The 20,086-nt window shown below is 45.5% G+C and overlaps 1 protein-coding gene across 1 annotated transcript in view; it reads right to left on the reverse strand.

Moving 5' to 3' along the window:
• Positions 1-45: 45 nt before the first annotated feature.
• The window catches only part of ITGA10 (integrin subunit alpha 10), an 88,600-nt gene continuing 68,559 nt past the window's right edge, over positions 46-20,086 (reverse strand). Inside the window, exons 28-30 of the mRNA XM_073566951.1 lie at positions 1,650-1,745; positions 876-989; positions 46-662 (exon numbers count right to left, since the gene is read on the reverse strand). Of these exons, the coding sequence (XP_073423052.1) occupies positions 594-662; positions 876-989; positions 1,650-1,745 (279 nt within the window). The 3' untranslated portion in view covers positions 46-593. The remainder of the gene's footprint in view (positions 663-875; positions 990-1,649; positions 1,746-20,086) is intronic.

The following is a 20,086-nucleotide window of genomic DNA, read 5'->3' on the forward strand; positions in this document are numbered from 1 at the left end:
CGATGCGCCTGACCACGTTCTTATCCATGCACTAGAGCGCACGAGCGGTAGGAAATGTACACCTTTATTACATGTGTATCTCCAGTTCAGGTGTGGGTGGAAACCATCAACAAGTTGCCTGATCTCATCACTTCCAGCAGTTGCCACCTTAGTGATGTATGTTCAGGTCCTGGTGCTAACGGGCACAAAGCACAAGAAGGTGCAAAAATAGCAACTAACCTGCTTGCTGATGGTCTCCAGCTATTAACTGTGTTTTTATATGCTTTCTGCAAAAAGAAAACTGGGGAAGCACATTTGTCTCTGTGCTCACACTACAACCCTCAGCGGAGCAAGTTATTTCCTTCCCATAATTAGATCTTTCAGTTTTTGTATAAAATGCCCGCCCCCCGGGGTCCCCCCTTTATAATCCTGAGTCGTTCACTGGTCGGCGGATGGCTCCACATAGTCTCATCACTGTTCGTACAGTGCCTTGTGCACGGGGAATGTTCAGAGCCATTATCATCAGAGTCCTGCCTGCAAACATCAGGTATCAATGTCTCTGACAACAGAAAATGGTGGATAAATCCGTTCCTCTGCCGCGTGGCGGCTGCAGATCATTGCTCTTCCTTAGCGGCAGCTTCTTCTTCCTTCTCACCCTGCATCTTTCTGGAGAAAAATCCCAACTACAGGAGAAAAAGGAAAAAAAAAAGTAATGGTGCAGTACTGGACCTGACCACTAGATGGCCCATCAGCAATAACCACTGGCAAACAGTGTAAACTGTCACACACCAGCCACTTGATGGTGATATCATGAAGCCTATCACTCACCACTACATGGTGCTGCTGATCCAGTGATCTGGACATCCATTATCTACAATGGAAAAGGATTTTTTTACCTTCCAGAGGATAAAGATGATCAGCGCCAGGAGCAGGAGACCCCCGATAACACTTCCAATGAGGATCCACAGGGACAGAGGGAGGAGAACAGGCTGCAGCAATTCCAAGATGCTCTGAAAAGAGGTCACCAGTTACGGTACATCTACAATGCAGTATATCTGTGCAGGTACATAAGATTGTCTGTGGCCACCCCTAGGGGGAGCTCCCTGTATACAGAGATACATAAGATCCTGTCTGCATTCACCACTAGGGGGAGCTTCCTGTATACAGACATACATGTTAAGATGCTCTGCAGCAACCACTTAGGGGAGCTCACTGTATACACAGATACATGATAAGATTCTGCCTGTAGCCACCACTAGGGGGAGCTCCCAGTATACAGAGATATAGGATAAGATGCTCTCTGCAGCCACCACTAAGGGGAGCTCACTGTATACAGAGATTCTGTATGTAGCCACCACTAGCGGGAGCTAGCATAGAGATATATGATTAAGATTCTGTCTGTAGTGGCTACAAACAGAATCTTCTGTTATGTCTCTTTGTATACACGGAGCTCCCCCTAGTGGTGGCTACATACAGAATCTCTGTATACAGTGAGCTCCCCCTAGTGGTGGCTGCAGAGAGCATCTTATCATGTATCTCTGTATACAGGGAGCTCCCCCTAGTGGTGACTGCATGTATTATGGGTAATTTTTGAAGTGGAGATAACCACTAATAAAGTGATATTTGGGGTCTTACTGGCCTGGAGCTTCAGCCTGCCCCCCCTCAGTTACCTCCGTCCTGTGTTTTGCACCATCGGTAAATAGGACTCCATCTTCTTTAATATCCAGGAAGAACTCGCTGATCACTTTCACCGACCGAAACTTTGCCTGTAGAAGAAAAGAGTCACGAGGGTGGAACTACAAACCCAAGCATGCCTGTGGTTACATTAGTGAGGAGGAGCGGACAACATCACAGCCCTAATCTCCTAAAAAGCTGTGATTGATCGACAGTGAAAACCTGTTCTGTCCCCAGACACATGAGATCATCACATCCGGCAGCACAATGGGCGGCTTGTTACTGACAGCGACTCCGACCCTGCAGACTATCATACCACTGACCTCTCTGCAGAACATCGCTCCTCCACCTCCTCACAGATAAATAGTGATATATCCTGCAAATTATTACACCACTGACCTCTCTGCAGAACATCGCTCCTCCACCTCCTGACAGATACATAGTGATATATCCTGCAAATTATTACACCACTGACCTATCTGCAGAACATCGCTCCTCCACCTCCTGACAGATACATAGTGATATATCCTGCAGATTATTACACCACTGACCCCTCTGCAGAACATCGCTCCTCCACCTCCTGACAGATAAATAGTGATATATCCTGCAAATTATTACACCACTGACCTCTCTGCAGAACATCACTCCTCCACCTCCTGACAGACACAGTGATATATCCTGCAGATTATTACACCACTGACCTCTCTGCAGAACATCACTACTCCACCTCCTGACAGATACATAGTGATATATCCTGCAGATTATTATACCACAGACCTCTCTGCAGAACATCGCTCCTCCACATCCTGACAGATACATAGTGATATATCCTGCAGATTTTTACACCACTGACCTCTGCAGAACATCGCTCCTCCACCTCCTGACAGATACATAGTGATATATCCTGCAGATTATTACACCACTGACCTCTGCGGAACATTGCTCCTCCACCTCCTGACAGATACATAGTGATATATCCTGCAGATTATTACACCACTGACCCCTCTGCAGAACATCGCTCCTCCACCTCCTGACAGATAAATAGTGATCTATCCTGCAAATTATTACACCACAGACCTCTCTGCAGAACATCGCTCCTCCACATCCTGACAGATACATAGTGATATATCCTGCAGATTTTTACACCACTGACCTCTGCAGAACATCGCTCCTCCACCTCCTGACAGATACATAGTGATATATCCTGCAGATTATTACACCACTGACCCCTCTGCAGAACATCGCTCCTCCACCTCCTGACAGATACATAGTGATATATCCTGCAGATTATTACACCACTGACCTCTCTGCAGAACATCGCTCCTCCACCTCCTGACAGATACAGTGATATATCCTGCAGATTATTACACCACTAACCTCTGCAGAACATCGCTCCTCCACCTCCTGACAGATACATAGTGATATATCCTGCAGATTATTACACCACTGACCTCTCTGCAGAGCATCGCTCCTCCACCTCCTGACAGATTATACAGTCATGGCCAAAAGTTTAGAGAATGACACAAATATTAATTTTTACAAAGTCTACTGCTTCACTTTTTCTAATGGAAATTTGCATATACTCCAGAATGTTATAAAGAGTGATCAGCTTAACAGCAACTACTTGCAAAGTCAATATTTGCCTAGAAAATTAACTTTATCCCCCAAAACACATTTCAACATCATTGCAGCCCTGCCTTAAAAGGACCAGCTAACATCGTTTCAGTGATTGCTCCATTAACACAGGTGTGGGTGTTGATGAGGACAGGGCTGGAGATCAATCTGTCATGATTAAGTAAGAATGACACCACTGGACACTTTAAAAGGAGGCTGGTGCTTGGCATCATTGTTTCTCTTCTGTTCTTCTGTTAACCATGGTTATCTCTAAAGAAACACGTGCAGTCATCATTGCACTGCACAAAAATGGCCTAACAGGGAAGAGTATCGCAGCTAGAAAGATTGCACCTCAGTCAACAATCTATCGCATCATCAAGAACTTCAAGGAGAGAGGTTCCCTTGTTGCCAAAAAGGCTCCAGGGCGCCCAAGAAAGACTAGCAAGCGCCAGGACCGTCTCTTAAAAGTATTTCAGCTGCGGGATCGGGCTACCAGCAGTGCAGAGCTTGCTCAGGAATGGCAGCAGGCAGGTGTGAGTGGATCTGCACGCACTGTGAGGTGGAGACTCTTGGAGCAAGGCCTGGTCTCAAGGAGGGCAGCAAAGAAGCCACTTCTCTCCAGGAAAAACATCATGGACAGACTGATATTCTGCAAGAGGTACAGGGAGTGGACTGCTGAGGACTGGGGTAAAGTCATTTTCTCTGATGAATCCCCTTTTCGATTGTTTGGGACATCTGGAAAACGGCTTATTCGGAGAAGACCAGGTGAGCGCTACCACCAGTCTTGTCTCATGCCAACTGTCAAGCATCCTGAAACCATTCATGTGTGGGGTGGCTTCTCAGCCAAGGGAATGGGCTCGCTCTCAGTCTTGCCTAAGAACACAGCCATGAATAAAGAATGGTACCAGAATGTCCTCCAAGAGCAACTTCTCCCAACCGTCCAAGAGCAGTTTGGCGATCAACAATGCCTTTTTCAACATGATGGAGCACCTTGCCATAAAGCAAAGGTGATAACTAAATGGCTCAGGGAACAAAACATAGAGATTTTTGGACCATGGCCTGGAAACTCCCCAGATCTTAATCCCATTGAGAACTTTTGGTCAATCATCAAGAGACGGGTGGACAAACAAAAACCTTCAGACGAAATAAAAGCATTGATTTTGCAAGAATGGACTGCTATCAGTCAGGATTTGATCCAGAAGTTGATTGAGAGCATGCCAGGGAAAACTGCTGAGGTCCTGAAGAAGAAGGGTCAACACTGCAAATATTGACTTGCTGCATTAACTCATTCTAACTGTCAATATAAACTTTTGTTACTCATAATATGATTGCAATTATATTTCTGTATGTGATAAAAAATCTGACAAACACATAAAAGCCAGAGGGCAGCAGATCATGTGAAAATATAATATTTGTGTCATTCTCAAAACTTTTGGCCATGACTGTACATAGTTATACATCCTACAGATTATTACACCACTGACCCCTCTGCAGAACATCGCTCCTCCACCTCCTGACAGATACATAGTGATATATCCTGCAGATTATTACACCACTGATCTCTCTGCAGAACATCACTCCTCCACCTCCTGGCAGATACATAGTGATATATCCTGCAGATTATTACACCACTGACCTCTCTGCAGAACATCGCTCCTCCACCTCCTGACAGATACATAGTGATATATCCTGCAGATTATTACACCACTGACCTCTCTGCAGAACATCGCTCCTACACCTCCTGACAGATACACAGTGGTATGTCCTGCAGATTATTACACCACTGACCTCTCTGCAGAACATCGCTCCTCCACCTCCTGACAGATGCACAGTGGTATATCCTGCAGATTATTACACCACTGACCTCTCTGCAGAACATCGCTCCCCCACCTCCTGACAGATACATAGTGATATATCCTACAGATTATTACACCACTGACCTCTCTGCAGAACATCGCTCGTCCACCTCCTGACACATACATAGTGATATATCCTACAGATTACTACTCCACTGACCTCTCTGCAGAACATCGCTCCTCCATCTCCTGACAGATACATAGTGATATATCCTGCAGATTATTACACCTCTGCAGAACATCGCTCCTCCACCTTCTGACAGATACACAGTGATGTATCCTGCAGATTATTACACCACTGACCTCTCTGCAGAACATCGCTCCTCCACCTCCTGACAGATACATAGCGATATATCCAGCAGATTATTACACCACTGACCTCTCTGCAGAACATCGCTCCTCCACCTCCTGACAGATACATAGTGATATATCCTGCAGATTATTACACCACTGACCTCTCTACAGAACATCGCTCCTCCACCTCCTGACAGATACATAGTGATATATCCTGCAGATTATTACACCACTGACCCCTCTGCGGAACATCGCTCCTCCACCTCCTGACAGATACACAGTGATATATCCTGCAGATTATTACACCACTGACCTCTCTGCAGAATATCGCTCGTCCACCTCCTGACAGATATATAGTGATATATCCTGCAGATTATTACACCACTGACCTCTCTGCAGAACATCGATCCTCCACCTCCTGACAGATACACAGTGATATATCCTGCAGATTATTACACCACTGATCTCTCTGCAGAACATCGATCCTCCACCTCCTGACAAAGACATAGTGATATATCCTGCAGATTATTACACCACTGACCCCTCTGCAGAACATCGCTCCTACACCTCCTGACAAATATATAGTGATATATCCTGCAGATTATTACACCACTGACCCTTCTGCAGAACATCGCTCCTACACCTACTGACAGATATATAGTGATATATCCTGCATATTATTACACCACTGACCTATCTGCAGAACATTGGTCCTCCACCTCCGGACAGATACATAGTGATACTGTATATCCTGCATATTATTACACCACTGACCTCTCTGCAGAGCATCGCTCCTCCACCTCCTGAGAGATACATATTGATATATCCTGCAGATTATTACACCACTGACCTCTCTGCAAAACATCGCTACTCCATCTCCTAACAGATACACAGTGATATATCCTGCAGATTATTACACCACTGATCTCTCTGCAGAACATCGATCCTCCACCTCCTGACAGATACATAGTAATATATCCTGCAGATTATTACACCACTGACCCCTCTGCAGAACATCGCTCCTCCACCTCCTGACAGATACATAGTGATATATCCTGCAGATTACTACACCACTGACCTCTCTGAAGAGCATCGCTCCTCCACCTCCTGACAGATACATAGTGATATATCCTGCAGATTATTACACCACCAACCTCTCTGCAGAGCATCGCTCCTCCACCTCCTGACAGATACATAGTGATATATCCTGCAGATTATTACACCACTGACCTCTCTGCAGAGCATCGCTCCTCCACCTCCTGACAGATGCATAGTGAAATATCCTGCAGATTATTACACCACTGACCTATCTGCAGAGCATTGCTACTCCACTTCCTGACAGATACATAGTGATATACCTTGCAGATTATTACACCACTCACCTCTCTGCAGTACATCACTCCTCCACCTCCTGACATATAGTGATATATTCTGCAGATTATTACACCACTGACCTCTCTGTAGAACATCGCTCCTCCACCTCCTGACAGATACATAGTGATATATCCTGCAGATTATTACACCACTGACCTCTCTGCAGAACATCGCTCCTCCACCTCCTGACAGATACATAGTGATATACCTTGCAGATTATTACACCACTCACCTCTCTGCAGTACATCACTCCTCCACCTCCTGACAGATACATAGTGATATATCCTGCAGATTATTACACCACTGACCCCTCTGCAGAACATCGATCCTCCACCTCCTGACAGATACATAGTAATATATCCTGCAGATTATTACACCACTAACCCCTCTGCAGAACATCGCTCCTCCACCTCCTGACAGATACATAGTGATATATCCTGCAGATTACTACACCACTGACCTGTCTGCAGAGCATCGCTTCTCCACCTCCTCACAGATACATAGTGTTATATCCTGCAGATTATTACACGACTGACCTCTCTGCAGAGCATCGCTCCTCCACCTCCTGACAGAGACATAGTGATATATCCTGCAGATTATTACACCACTGACCCCTCTGCAGAACATCGCTCCTACACCTCCTGACAGATACATAGTGATATATCCTGCAGATTATTACACCACTGACCTCTCTGCAGAACATCGCTCCTCCACCTCCTGACAGATACATAGTGATATATCCGGCATATTGTTACACCACTGACCTCTCTGCAGAGCATCGCTCCTCCACCTCCTGACAGATACATAGTGATATATCCTGCAGATTATTACACCACTGACCTCTCTTAAGAGCATCGCTCCTCCACCTCCTGACAGATACATAGTGATATATCCTGCAGATTATTACACCACCAACCTTTCTGCAGAGCATCGCTCCTCCAAATCCTGACAGATACATAGTGATATATCCTGCAGATTATTACACCACTGACCTCTCTGCAGAGCATCGCTCCTCCACCTCCTGACAGATGCATAGTGATATATCCTGCAGATTATTACACCACTTACCTCTCTGCAGAGCATCGCTACTCCACTTCCTGACAGATACATAGTGATATACCTTGCAGATTATTACACCACTCACCTCTCTGCAGTACATCACTCCTCCACCTCCTGACAGATAGTGATATATTCTGCAGATTATTACACCATTGACCTCTCTGCAGAACATCGGTCCTCCACCTCCTGACAGATACATAGTGATATATCCTGCAGATTATTACACCATTGACCTCTCTGCAGAGCATTGCTCCTCCACCTCCTGACAGATAGTGATATATCCTGCAAATTATTACACCACTGACCTCTCTGCAGAGCATCGCTCCTCCACCTCCTGACAGACACATAGTGATATATCCTGCAGATTATTACACCACCAACCTCTCTGCAGAGCATCGCTCCTCCACCTCCTGACAGATACATAGTGATATATCCTGCAGATTATTACACCACTGACCTCTCTGCAGTACATCACTCCTCCACCTCCTGACAGATAAAGATATATCCTGCAGATTATTACACCACTGACCACTCTGCATAGCATCGCTCCTCCACCTCCTGACAGATACATAGTGATATATCCTGCATATTTTTACACCACTGACCTCTCTGCAGAACATCGCTCCTCCACCTCCTGACAGATACATAGTGATATATCCTGCAGATTATTACACCACTGACCCCTCTGCAGAACATCGCTCCTACACTTCCTGACAGATACATAGTGATATATCCTGCAGATTATTACACCACTGACCCCTCTGCAGAACATCGCTCCTACACCTCCTGACAGATATAGTGATATATCCTGCAGATTATCACACCACTGACCTCTCTGCAGAACATCGCTCCTCCACCTCCTGACAGATACATAGTGATATACCCTGCATATTATTACACCACTGACCTCTCTGCAGAACATCGCTCCTCCACCTCCTGACAGATACATAGTGATATATCCTGCAGAATATTACACCACTGACCTCTCTGCAGAACATCGCTCCTCTACCTCCTGACAGATACATAGTGAGATATCCTGCAGATTATTACACCACTGACCTCCCTGCACAACATCGCTCCTCCTCCTCCTGACAGATACACAGTGATGTATCCTGCAGATTATTACACCACTGACCTCTCTGCAGAACATCGCTCCTCCACCTTCTGACAGATACACAGTGATATATACTGCAGAATATTACACCACTGACCTCTCTGCGGAACATCGCTCCTCCACCTCCTGACAGATACACAGTGATATATCCTGCAGATTATTACACCACTGACCTCTCTGCAGAACATCACTCCTCCACCTCCTGACAGAAACATAGTGATATATCTAGCAGATTATTACACCACTGACCTCTCTGCGGAACATTGCTCCTCCACCTCCTGACAGATACACAGTGATATATATACTGCAGATTATTACACCACTGACCTCTCTGTAGAACATCACTCCTCCACCTCCTGACAGATACATAGTGATATATCCTGCAGATTATTACACCACTGACCTCTCTGCAGAACATCGCTCCTCCGCCTCCTGACAGATACACAGTGATATATCCTGCAGATTATTACACCACTGACCCCTCTGCAGAACATCGCTCCTCCACCTCCTGACAGATACATAGTGATATATCCTGCAGATTATTACACCACTGACCTCTCTGCAGAACATCGCTCCTCCACCTCCTGACAGATACAGTGATATATCCTGCAGATTATTACACCACTAACCTCTGCAGAACATCGCTCCTCCACCTCCTGACAGATACATAGTGATATATCCTGCAGATTATTACACCACTGACCTCTCTGCAGAGCATCGCTCCTCCACCTCCTGACAGATTATACAGTCATGGCCAAAAGTTTAGAGAATGACACAAATATTAATTTTTACAAAGTCTACTGCTTCACTTTTTCTAATGGAAATTTGCATATACTCCAGAATGTTATAAAGAGTGATCAGCTTAACAGCAACTACTTGCAAAGTCAATATTTGCCTAGAAAATTAACTTTATCCCCCAAAACACATTTCAACATCATTGCAGCCCTGCCTTAAAAGGACCAGCTAACATCGTTTCAGTGATTGCTCCATTAACACAGGTGTGGGTGTTGATGAGGACAGGGCTGGAGATCAATCTGTCATGATTAAGTAAGAATGACACCACTGGACACTTTAAAAGGAGGCTGGTGCTTGGCATCATTGTTTCTCTTCTGTTCTTCTGTTAACCATGGTTATCTCTAAAGAAACACGTGCAGTCATCATTGCACTGCACAAAAATGGCCTAACAGGGAAGAGTATCGCAGCTAGAAAGATTGCACCTCAGTCAACAATCTATCGCATCATCAAGAACTTCAAGGAGAGAGGTTCCCTTGTTGCCAAAAAGGCTCCAGGGCGCCCAAGAAAGACTAGCAAGCGCCAGGACCGTCTCTTAAAAGTATTTCAGCTGCGGGATCGGGCTACCAGCAGTGCAGAGCTTGCTCAGGAATGGCAGCAGGCAGGTGTGAGTGGATCTGCACGCACTGTGAGGTGGAGACTCTTGGAGCAAGGCCTGGTCTCAAGGAGGGCAGCAAAGAAGCCACTTCTCTCCAGGAAAAACATCATGGACAGACTGATATTCTGCAAGAGGTACAGGGAGTGGACTGCTGAGGACTGGGGTAAAGTCATTTTCTCTGATGAATCCCCTTTTCGATTGTTTGGGACATCTGGAAAACGGCTTATTCGGAGAAGACCAGGTGAGCGCTACCACCAGTCTTGTCTCATGCCAACTGTCAAGCATCCTGAAACCATTCATGTGTGGGGTGGCTTCTCAGCCAAGGGAATGGGCTCGCTCTCAGTCTTGCCTAAGAACACAGCCATGAATAAAGAATGGTACCAGAATGTCCTCCAAGAGCAACTTCTCCCAACCGTCCAAGAGCAGTTTGGCGATCAACAATGCCTTTTTCAACATGATGGAGCACCTTGCCATAAAGCAAAGGTGATAACTAAATGGCTCAGGGAACAAAACATAGAGATTTTGGGACCATGGCCTGGAAACTCCCCAGATCTTAATCCCATTGAGAACTTTTGGTCAATCATCAAGAGACGGGTGGACAAACAAAAACCTTCAGACGAAATAAAAGCATTGATTTTGCAAGAATGGACTGCTATCAGTCAGGATTTGATCCAGAAGTTGATTGAGAGCATGCCAGGGAAAACTGCTGAGGTCCTGAAGAAGAAGGGTCAACACTGCAAATATTGACTTGCTGCATTAACTCATTCTAACTGTCAATATAAACTTTTGTTACTCATAATATGATTGCAATTATATTTCTGTATGTGATAAAAAATCTGACAAACACATAAAAGCCAGAGGGCAGCAGATCATGTGAAAATATAATATTTGTGTCATTCTCAAAACTTTTGGCCATGACTGTACATAGTTATACATCCTACAGATTATTACACCACTGACCCCTCTGCAGAACATCGCTCCTCCACCTCCTGACAGATACATAGTGATATATCCTGCAGATTATTACACCACTGATCTCTCTGCAGAACATCACTCCTCCACCTCCTGGCAGATACATAGTGATATATCCTGCAGATTATTACACCACTGACCTCTCTGCAGAACATCGCTCCTCCACCTCCTGACAGATACATAGTGATATATCCTGCAGATTATTACACCACTGACCTCTCTGCAGAACATCGCTCCTACACCTCCTGACAGATACACAGTGGTATGTCCTGCAGATTATTACACCACTGACCTCTCTGCAGAACATCGCTCGTCCACCTCCTGACACATACATAGTGATATATCCTACAGATTACTACTCCACTGACCTCTCTGCAGAACATCGCTCCTCCATCTCCTGACAGATACATAGTGATATATCCTGCAGATTATTACACCTCTGCAGAACATCGCTCCTCCACCTTCTGACAGATACACAGTGATGTATCCTGCAGATTATTACACCACTGACCTCTCTGCAGAACATCGCTCCTCCACCTCCTGACAGATACATAGCGATATATCCAGCAGATTATTACACCACTGACCTCTCTGCAGAACATCGCTCCTCCACCTCCTGACAGATACATAGTGATATATCCTGCAGATTATTACACCACTGACCTCTCTACAGAACATCGCTCCTCCACCTCCTGACAGATACATAGTGATATATCCTGCAGATTATTACACCACTGACCCCTCTGCGGAACATCGCTCCTCCACCTCCTGACAGATACACAGTGATATATCCTGCAGATTATTACACCACTGACCTCTCTGCAGAATATCGCTCGTCCACCTCCTGACAGATATATAGTGATATATCCTGCAGATTATTACACCACTGACCTCTCTGCAGAACATCGATCCTCCACCTCCTGACAGATACACAGTGATATATCCTGCAGATTATTACACCACTGATCTCTCTGCAGAACATCGATCCTCCACCTCCTGACAAAGACATAGTGATATATCCTGCAGATTATTACACCACTGACCCCTCTGCAGAACATCGCTCCTACACCTCCTGACAAATATATAGTGATATATCCTGCAGATTATTACACCACTGACCCTTCTGCAGAACATCGCTCCTACACCTACTGACAGATATATAGTGATATATCCTGCATATTATTACACCACTGACCTATCTGCAGAACATTGGTCCTCCACCTCCGGACAGATACATAGTGATACTGTATATCCTGTATATTATTACACCACTGACCTCTCTGCAGAGCATCGCTCCTCCACCTCCTGAGAGATACATATTGATATATCCTGCAGATTATTACACCACTGACCTCTCTGCAAAACATCGCTACTCCATCTCCTAACAGATACACAGTGATATATCCTGCAGATTATTACACCACTGATCTCTCTGCAGAACATCGATCCTCCACCTCCTGACAGATACATAGTAATATATCCTGCAGATTATTACACCACTGACCCCTCTGCAGAACATCGCTCCTCCACCTCCTGACAGATACATAGTGATATATCCTGCAGATTACTACACCACTGACCTCTCTGAAGAGCATCGCTCCTCCACCTCCTGACAGATACATAGTGATATATCCTGCAGATTATTACACCACCAACCTCTCTGCAGAGCATCGCTCCTCCACCTCCTGACAGATACATAGTGATATATCCTGCAGATTATTACACCACTGACCTCTCTGCAGAGCATCGCTCCTCCACCTCCTGACAGATGCATAGTGAAATATCCTGCAGATTATTACACCACTGACCTATCTGCAGAGCATTGCTACTCCACTTCCTGACAGATACATAGTGATATACCTTGCAGATTATTACACCACTCACCTCTCTGCAGTACATCACTCCTCCACCTCCTGACATATAGTGATATATTCTGCAGATTATTACACCACTGACCTCTCTGTAGAACATCGCTCCTCCACCTCCTGACAGATACATAGTGATATATCCTGCAGATTATTACACCACTGACCTCTCTGCAGAACATCGCTCCTCCACCTCCTGACAGATACATAGTGATATACCTTGCAGATTATTACACCACTCACCTCTCTGCAGTACATCACTCCTCCACCTCCTGACAGATACATAGTGATATATCCTGCAGATTATTACACCACTGACCCCTCTGCAGAACATCGATCCTCCACCTCCTGACAGATACATAGTAATATATCCTGCAGATTATTACACCACTAACCCCTCTGCAGAACATCGCTCCTCCACCTCCTGACAGATACATAGTGATATATCCTGCAGATTACTACACCACTGACCTGTCTGCAGAGCATCGCTTCTCCACCTCCTCACAGATACATAGTGTTATATCCTGCAGATTATTACACGACTGACCTCTCTGCAGAGCATCGCTCCTCCACCTCCTGACAGAGACATAGTGATATATCCTGCAGATTATTACACCACTGACCCCTCTGCAGAACATCGCTCCTACACCTCCTGACAGATACATAGTGATATATCCTGCAGATTATTACACCACTGACCTCTCTGCAGAACATCGCTCCTCCACCTCCTGACAGATACATAGTGATATATCCGGCAGATTGTTACACCACTGACCTCTCTGCAGAGCATCGCTCCTCCACCTCCTGACAGATACATAGTGATATATCCTGCAGATTATTACACCACTGACCTCTCTTAAGAGCATCGCTCCTCCACCTCCTGACAGATACATAGTGATATATCCTGCAGATTATTACACCACCAACCTTTCTGCAGAGCATCGCTCCTCCAAATCCTGACAGATACATAGTGATATATCCTGCAGATTATTACACCACTGACCTCTCTGCAGAGCATCGCTCCTCCACCTCCTGACAGATGCATAGTGATATATCCTGCAGATTATTACACCACTTACCTCTCTGCAGAGCATCGCTACTCCACTTCCTGACAGATACATAGTGATATACCTTGCAGATTATTACACCACTCACCTCTCTGCAGTACATCACTCCTCCACCTCCTGACAGATAGTGATATATTCTGCAGATTATTACACCATTGACCTCTCTGCAGAACATCGGTCCTCCACCTCCTGACAGATACATAGTGATATATCCTGCAGATTATTACACCATTGACCTCTCTGCAGAGCATTGCTCCTCCACCTCCTGACAGATAGTGATATATCCTGCAAATTATTACACCACTGACCTCTCTGCAGAGCATCGCTCCTCCAACTCCTAACAGACACATAGTGATATATCCTGCAGATTATTACACCACCAACCTCTCTGCAGAGCATCGCTCCTCCACCTCCTGACAGATACATAGTGATATATCCTGCAGATTATTACACCACTGACCTCTCTGCAGTACATCACTCCTCCACCTCCTGACAGATAAAGATATATCCTGCAGATTATTACACCACTGACCTCTCTGCATAGCATCGCTCCTCCACCTCCTGACAGATACATAGTGATATATCCTGCATATTTTTACACCACTGACCTCTCTGCAGAACATCGCTCCTCCACCTCCTGACAGATACATAGTGATATATCCTGCAGATTATTACACCACTGACCCCTCTGCAGAACATCGCTCCTACACTTCCTGACAGATACATAGTGATATATCCTGCAGATTATTACACCACTGACCCCTCTGCAGAACATCGCTCCTACACCTCCTGACAGATATAGTGATATATCCTGCAGATTATCACACCACTGACCTCTCTGCAGAACATCGCTCCTCCACCTCCTGACAGATACATAGTGATATACCCTGCATATTATTACACCACTGACCTCTCTGCAGAACATTGCTCCTCCACCTCCTGACAGATACATAGTGATATATCCTGCAGAATATTACACCACTGACCTCTCTGCAGAACATCGCTCCTCTACCTCCTGACAGATACATAGTGAGATATCCTGCAGATTATTACACCACTGACCTCCCTGCACAACATCGCTCCTCCTCCTCCTGACAGATACACAGTGATGTATCCTGCAGAGTATTACACCACTGACCTCTCTGCAGAACATCGCTCCTCCACCTTCTGACAGATACACAGTGATATATACTGCAGAATATTACACCACTGACCTCTCTGCGGAACATCGCTCCTCCACCTCCTGACAGATACACAGTGATATATCCTGCAGATTATTACACCACTGACCTCTCTGCAGAACATCACTCCTCCACCTCCTGACAGAAACATAGTGATATATCTAGTAGATTATTACACCACTGACCTCTCTGCGGAACATTGCTCCTCCACCTCCTGACAGATACACAGTGATATATATACTGCAGATTATTACACCACTGACCTCTCTGTAGAACATCACTCCTCCACCTCCTGACAGATACATAGTGATATATCCTGCAGGTTATTACACCACTGACCTCTCTGCAGAACATCGCTCCTCCGCCTCCTGACAGATACACAGTGATATATCCTGCAGATTATTACACCACTGACCTCCCTGCACAACATCACTCCTCCACCTCCTGACAGATACACAGTGATGTATCCTGCAGAATATTACACCTCTGACCTCTCTGCAGAACATCGCTCCTCCACATTCTGACAGATACACAGTGATATATCCTGCAGATTATTACACCACTGACCTCTCTGCAGAACATTGCGCCTCCACCTCCTGACAGATACACAGTGATGTATCCTGCAGATTATTATACCACTGACCTCTCTGCAGAACATCACTCCTTCACCTCCTGACAGATACATAGTGATATATCCAGCAGATTATTACACCACTGACCTCTCTGCAAAACATCGCTCCTCCACCTCCTGACAGATACACAGTGATATATCCTACAGATTATTACACCACTGACCTCTCTGCAGAACATCGCTCCTCCACCTCCTGACAGATACATAGTGATATATCGTGCAGATTATTACACCACTGATCTCTCTGCAGAACATCGCTCCTCCACCTCCTGACAGATACATAGTGATATATCCTGTAGATTATTACACCACTGACCTCTCTGCAGTACACCGCTCCTCCACCTCCTAACAGATACATAGTGATATATCCTGCAGATTATTACACCACTGACCTCTCTGCAGAACATCGCTCCTCCACCTCCTGACAGATAGTGATATATCCTGCAGATTATTACACCACTGACCTCTCTGCAGAACATCGCTCCTCCACCTCCTGACAGATACATAGTGATATATCCTGCAGATTATTACAGCACTGACCTCTGTGCAGAACCTCGCTCCTCCACCTCCTGACAGATACATAGTGATATATCCTACAGATTATTACACCACTGACTTCTCTGCAGAACATCGCTCCTCCACCTCCTGACAGATACACAGTGATATATCCTGCAGATTATTACACCACTGACCTCTCTGCAGAACATCACTCCTCCACCTCCTGACAGATACACAGTGATATATCCTGCAGATTATTACACCACTGACCTCTCTGCAGAACATCACTCCTCCACCTCCTGACAGATACATAGTGATATATCCTGGAGATTATTACACCACTGACCTCTCTGCCGAACATTGCTCCTCCACCTCCTGACAGATACACAGTGATATATCCTGCAGATTATTACACCACTGACCTCTCTGCGGAACATCGCTCCTCCACCTCCTGACAGATACACAGTGATATATCCTGCAGATTATTACACCACTGACCTCTCTGCGGAACATCGCTCCTCCACCTCCTGACAGATACACAGTGATATATCCTGCAGATTATTACACCACTGACCTCTCTGCAGAACATCACTCCTCCACCTCCTGACAGATACATAGTGATATATCCAGCAGATTATTACACCACTGACCTATCTGCGGAACATCGCTCCTCCACCTCCTGACAGATACACAGTGATGTATCCTGCAGATTATTATACCACTGACCTCTCTGCAGAACATCACTCCTTCACCTCCTGACAGATACATAGTGATATATCTAGCAGATTATTACACCACTGACTTCTCTGCAAAACATCGCTCCTCCACCTCCTGACAGATACACAGTTATATATCCTACAGATTATTACACCACTGACCTCTCTGCAGAACATGGCTCCTCCACCTCCTGACAGATACATAGTGATATATCCAGCAGATTATTACACCACTGACCTCTCTGCGGAACATCGCTCCTCCACCTCCTGACAGATACACAGTGATGTATCCTGCAGATTATTATACCACTGACCTCTCTGCAGAACATCACTCCTTCACCTCCTGACAGATACATAGTGATATATCCAGCAGATTATTACACCACTGACCTCTCTGCAAAACATCGCTCCTCCACCTCCTGACAGATACACAGTGATATATCCTACAGATTATTACACCACTGACCTCTCTGCAGAACATCGCTCCTCCACCTCCTGACAGATACATAGTGATATATCCTGCAGATTATTACACCACTGACCTCTCTGCAGAACATCGCTCCTCCACCTCCTGACAGATACATAGTGATATATCGTGCAGATTATTACACCACTGATCTCTCTGCAGAACATCGCTCCTCCACCTCCTGACAGATACATAGTGATATATCCTGTAGATTATTACACCACTGACCTCTCTGCAGTACACCGCTCCTCCACCTCCTAACAGATACAAAGTGAAATATCCTGCAGATTATTACACCACTGACCTCTCTGCAGAACATCGCTCCTCCACCTCCTGACAGATAGTGATATATCCTGCAGATTATTACACCACTGACCTCTCTGCAGAACATCGCTCCTCCACCTCCTGACAGATACATAGTGATATATCCTGCAGATTATTACAGCACTGACCTCTGTGCAGAACCTCGCTCCTCCACCTCCTGACAGATACATAGTGATATATCCTACAGATTATTACACCACTGACTTCTCTGCAGAACATCGCTCCTCCACCTCCTGACAGATACACAGTGATATATCCTGCAGATTATTACACCACTGACCTCTCTGCAGAACATCACTCCTCCACCTCCTGACAGATACATAGTGATATATCCTGGAGATTATTACACCACTGACCTCTCTGCAGAACATTGCTCCTCCACCTCCTGACAGATACACAGTGATGTATCCTGCAGATTATTACACCACTGACCTCTCTGCGGAACATCGCTCCTCCACCTCCTGACAGATACACAGTGATATATCCTGCAGATTATTACACCACTGACCTCTCTGCAGAACATCACTCCTCCACCTCCTGACAGATACATAGTGATATATCCAGCAGATTATTACACCACTGACCTCTCTGCGGAACATCGCTCCTCCACCTCCTGACAGATACACAGTGATGTATCCTGCAGATTATTATACCACTGACCTCTCTGCAGAACATCACTCCCTCACCTCCTGACAGATACATAGTGATATATCCAGCAGATTATTACACCACTGACCTCTCTGCAAAACATCGCTCCTCCACCTCCTGACAGATACGAAGTGATACATCCTACAGATTATTACACCACTGACCTCTCTGCAGAACATCGCTCCTCCACCTCCTGACAGATACATAGTGATATATCCTGCAGATTATTACACCACTGATCTCTCTGCAGAACATCGCTCCTCCACCTCCTGACAGATACATAGTGATATATCCTGCAGATTATTACACCACTGACCTCTCTGCAGAACACCGCTCCTCCACCTTCTGACAGATACATAGTGATATATCTTGCAGATTATTACACCACTGACCTCTCTGCAGAACATCGCTCCTCCACCTCCTGACAGATAGTGATATATCCTGCAGATTATTACACCACTGACCTTTCTGCAGAACATCGCTCCTCCACCTCCTGACAGATAGTGATATATCCTGCAGATTATTACACCACTGACCTTTCTGCAGAACATCGCTCCTCCACCTCCTGACAGATACATAGTGATATATCCTGCAGATTATTACAGCACTGACCTCTGTGCAGAATCTCGCTCCTCCACCTCCTGACAGATACATAGTGATATATCCTACAGATTATTACACCACTGACTTCTCTGCAGAACATCGCTCCTCCACCTCCTGACAGATACACAGTGATATATCCTGCAGATTATTACACCACTGACCTCTCTGCAGAACATCACTCCTCCACCTCCTGACAGATACATAGTGATATATCCTGCAGATTATTACACCACTGACCTCTCTGCAAAACATTGCTCCTCCACCTCCTGACAGATACACAGTGATGTATCCTGCAGATTATTACACCACTGACCTCTCTGCAGAACATCGCTCCTCCACCTACTGACAGATACACAGTGATATATCCTGCAGATTATTACAACACTGACCTCTCTGCAGAACATCGCTCCTCCACCTCCTAACAGAGACATAGTGATATATCCTGCAGATTATTACACCACTGACCCCTCTGCAGAACATCGCTCCTACACCTCCTGACAGATACATAGTGATATATCCTGCAGATTATTACACCACTGACCTCTCTGCAGAACATCGCTCCTCCACCTCCTGACAGATACATAGTGATATATCCGGCAGATTGTTACGTCACTGACCTCTCTGCAGAGCATCGCTCCTCCACCTCCTGACAGATACATAGTGATATATCCTGCAGATTATTACACCACTGACCTCTCTGAAGAGCATCACTCCTCCACCTCCTGACAGATACATAGTGATATATCCTGCAGATTATTACA

This window comes from Dendrobates tinctorius, unplaced genomic scaffold (genome assembly GCF_039654945.1).
Source record: "Dendrobates tinctorius isolate UK_male_01 unplaced genomic scaffold, ASM3965494v1 ptg000019l, whole genome shotgun sequence".
Lineage (NCBI taxonomy): Eukaryota > Metazoa > Chordata > Amphibia > Anura > Dendrobatidae > Dendrobates > Dendrobates tinctorius.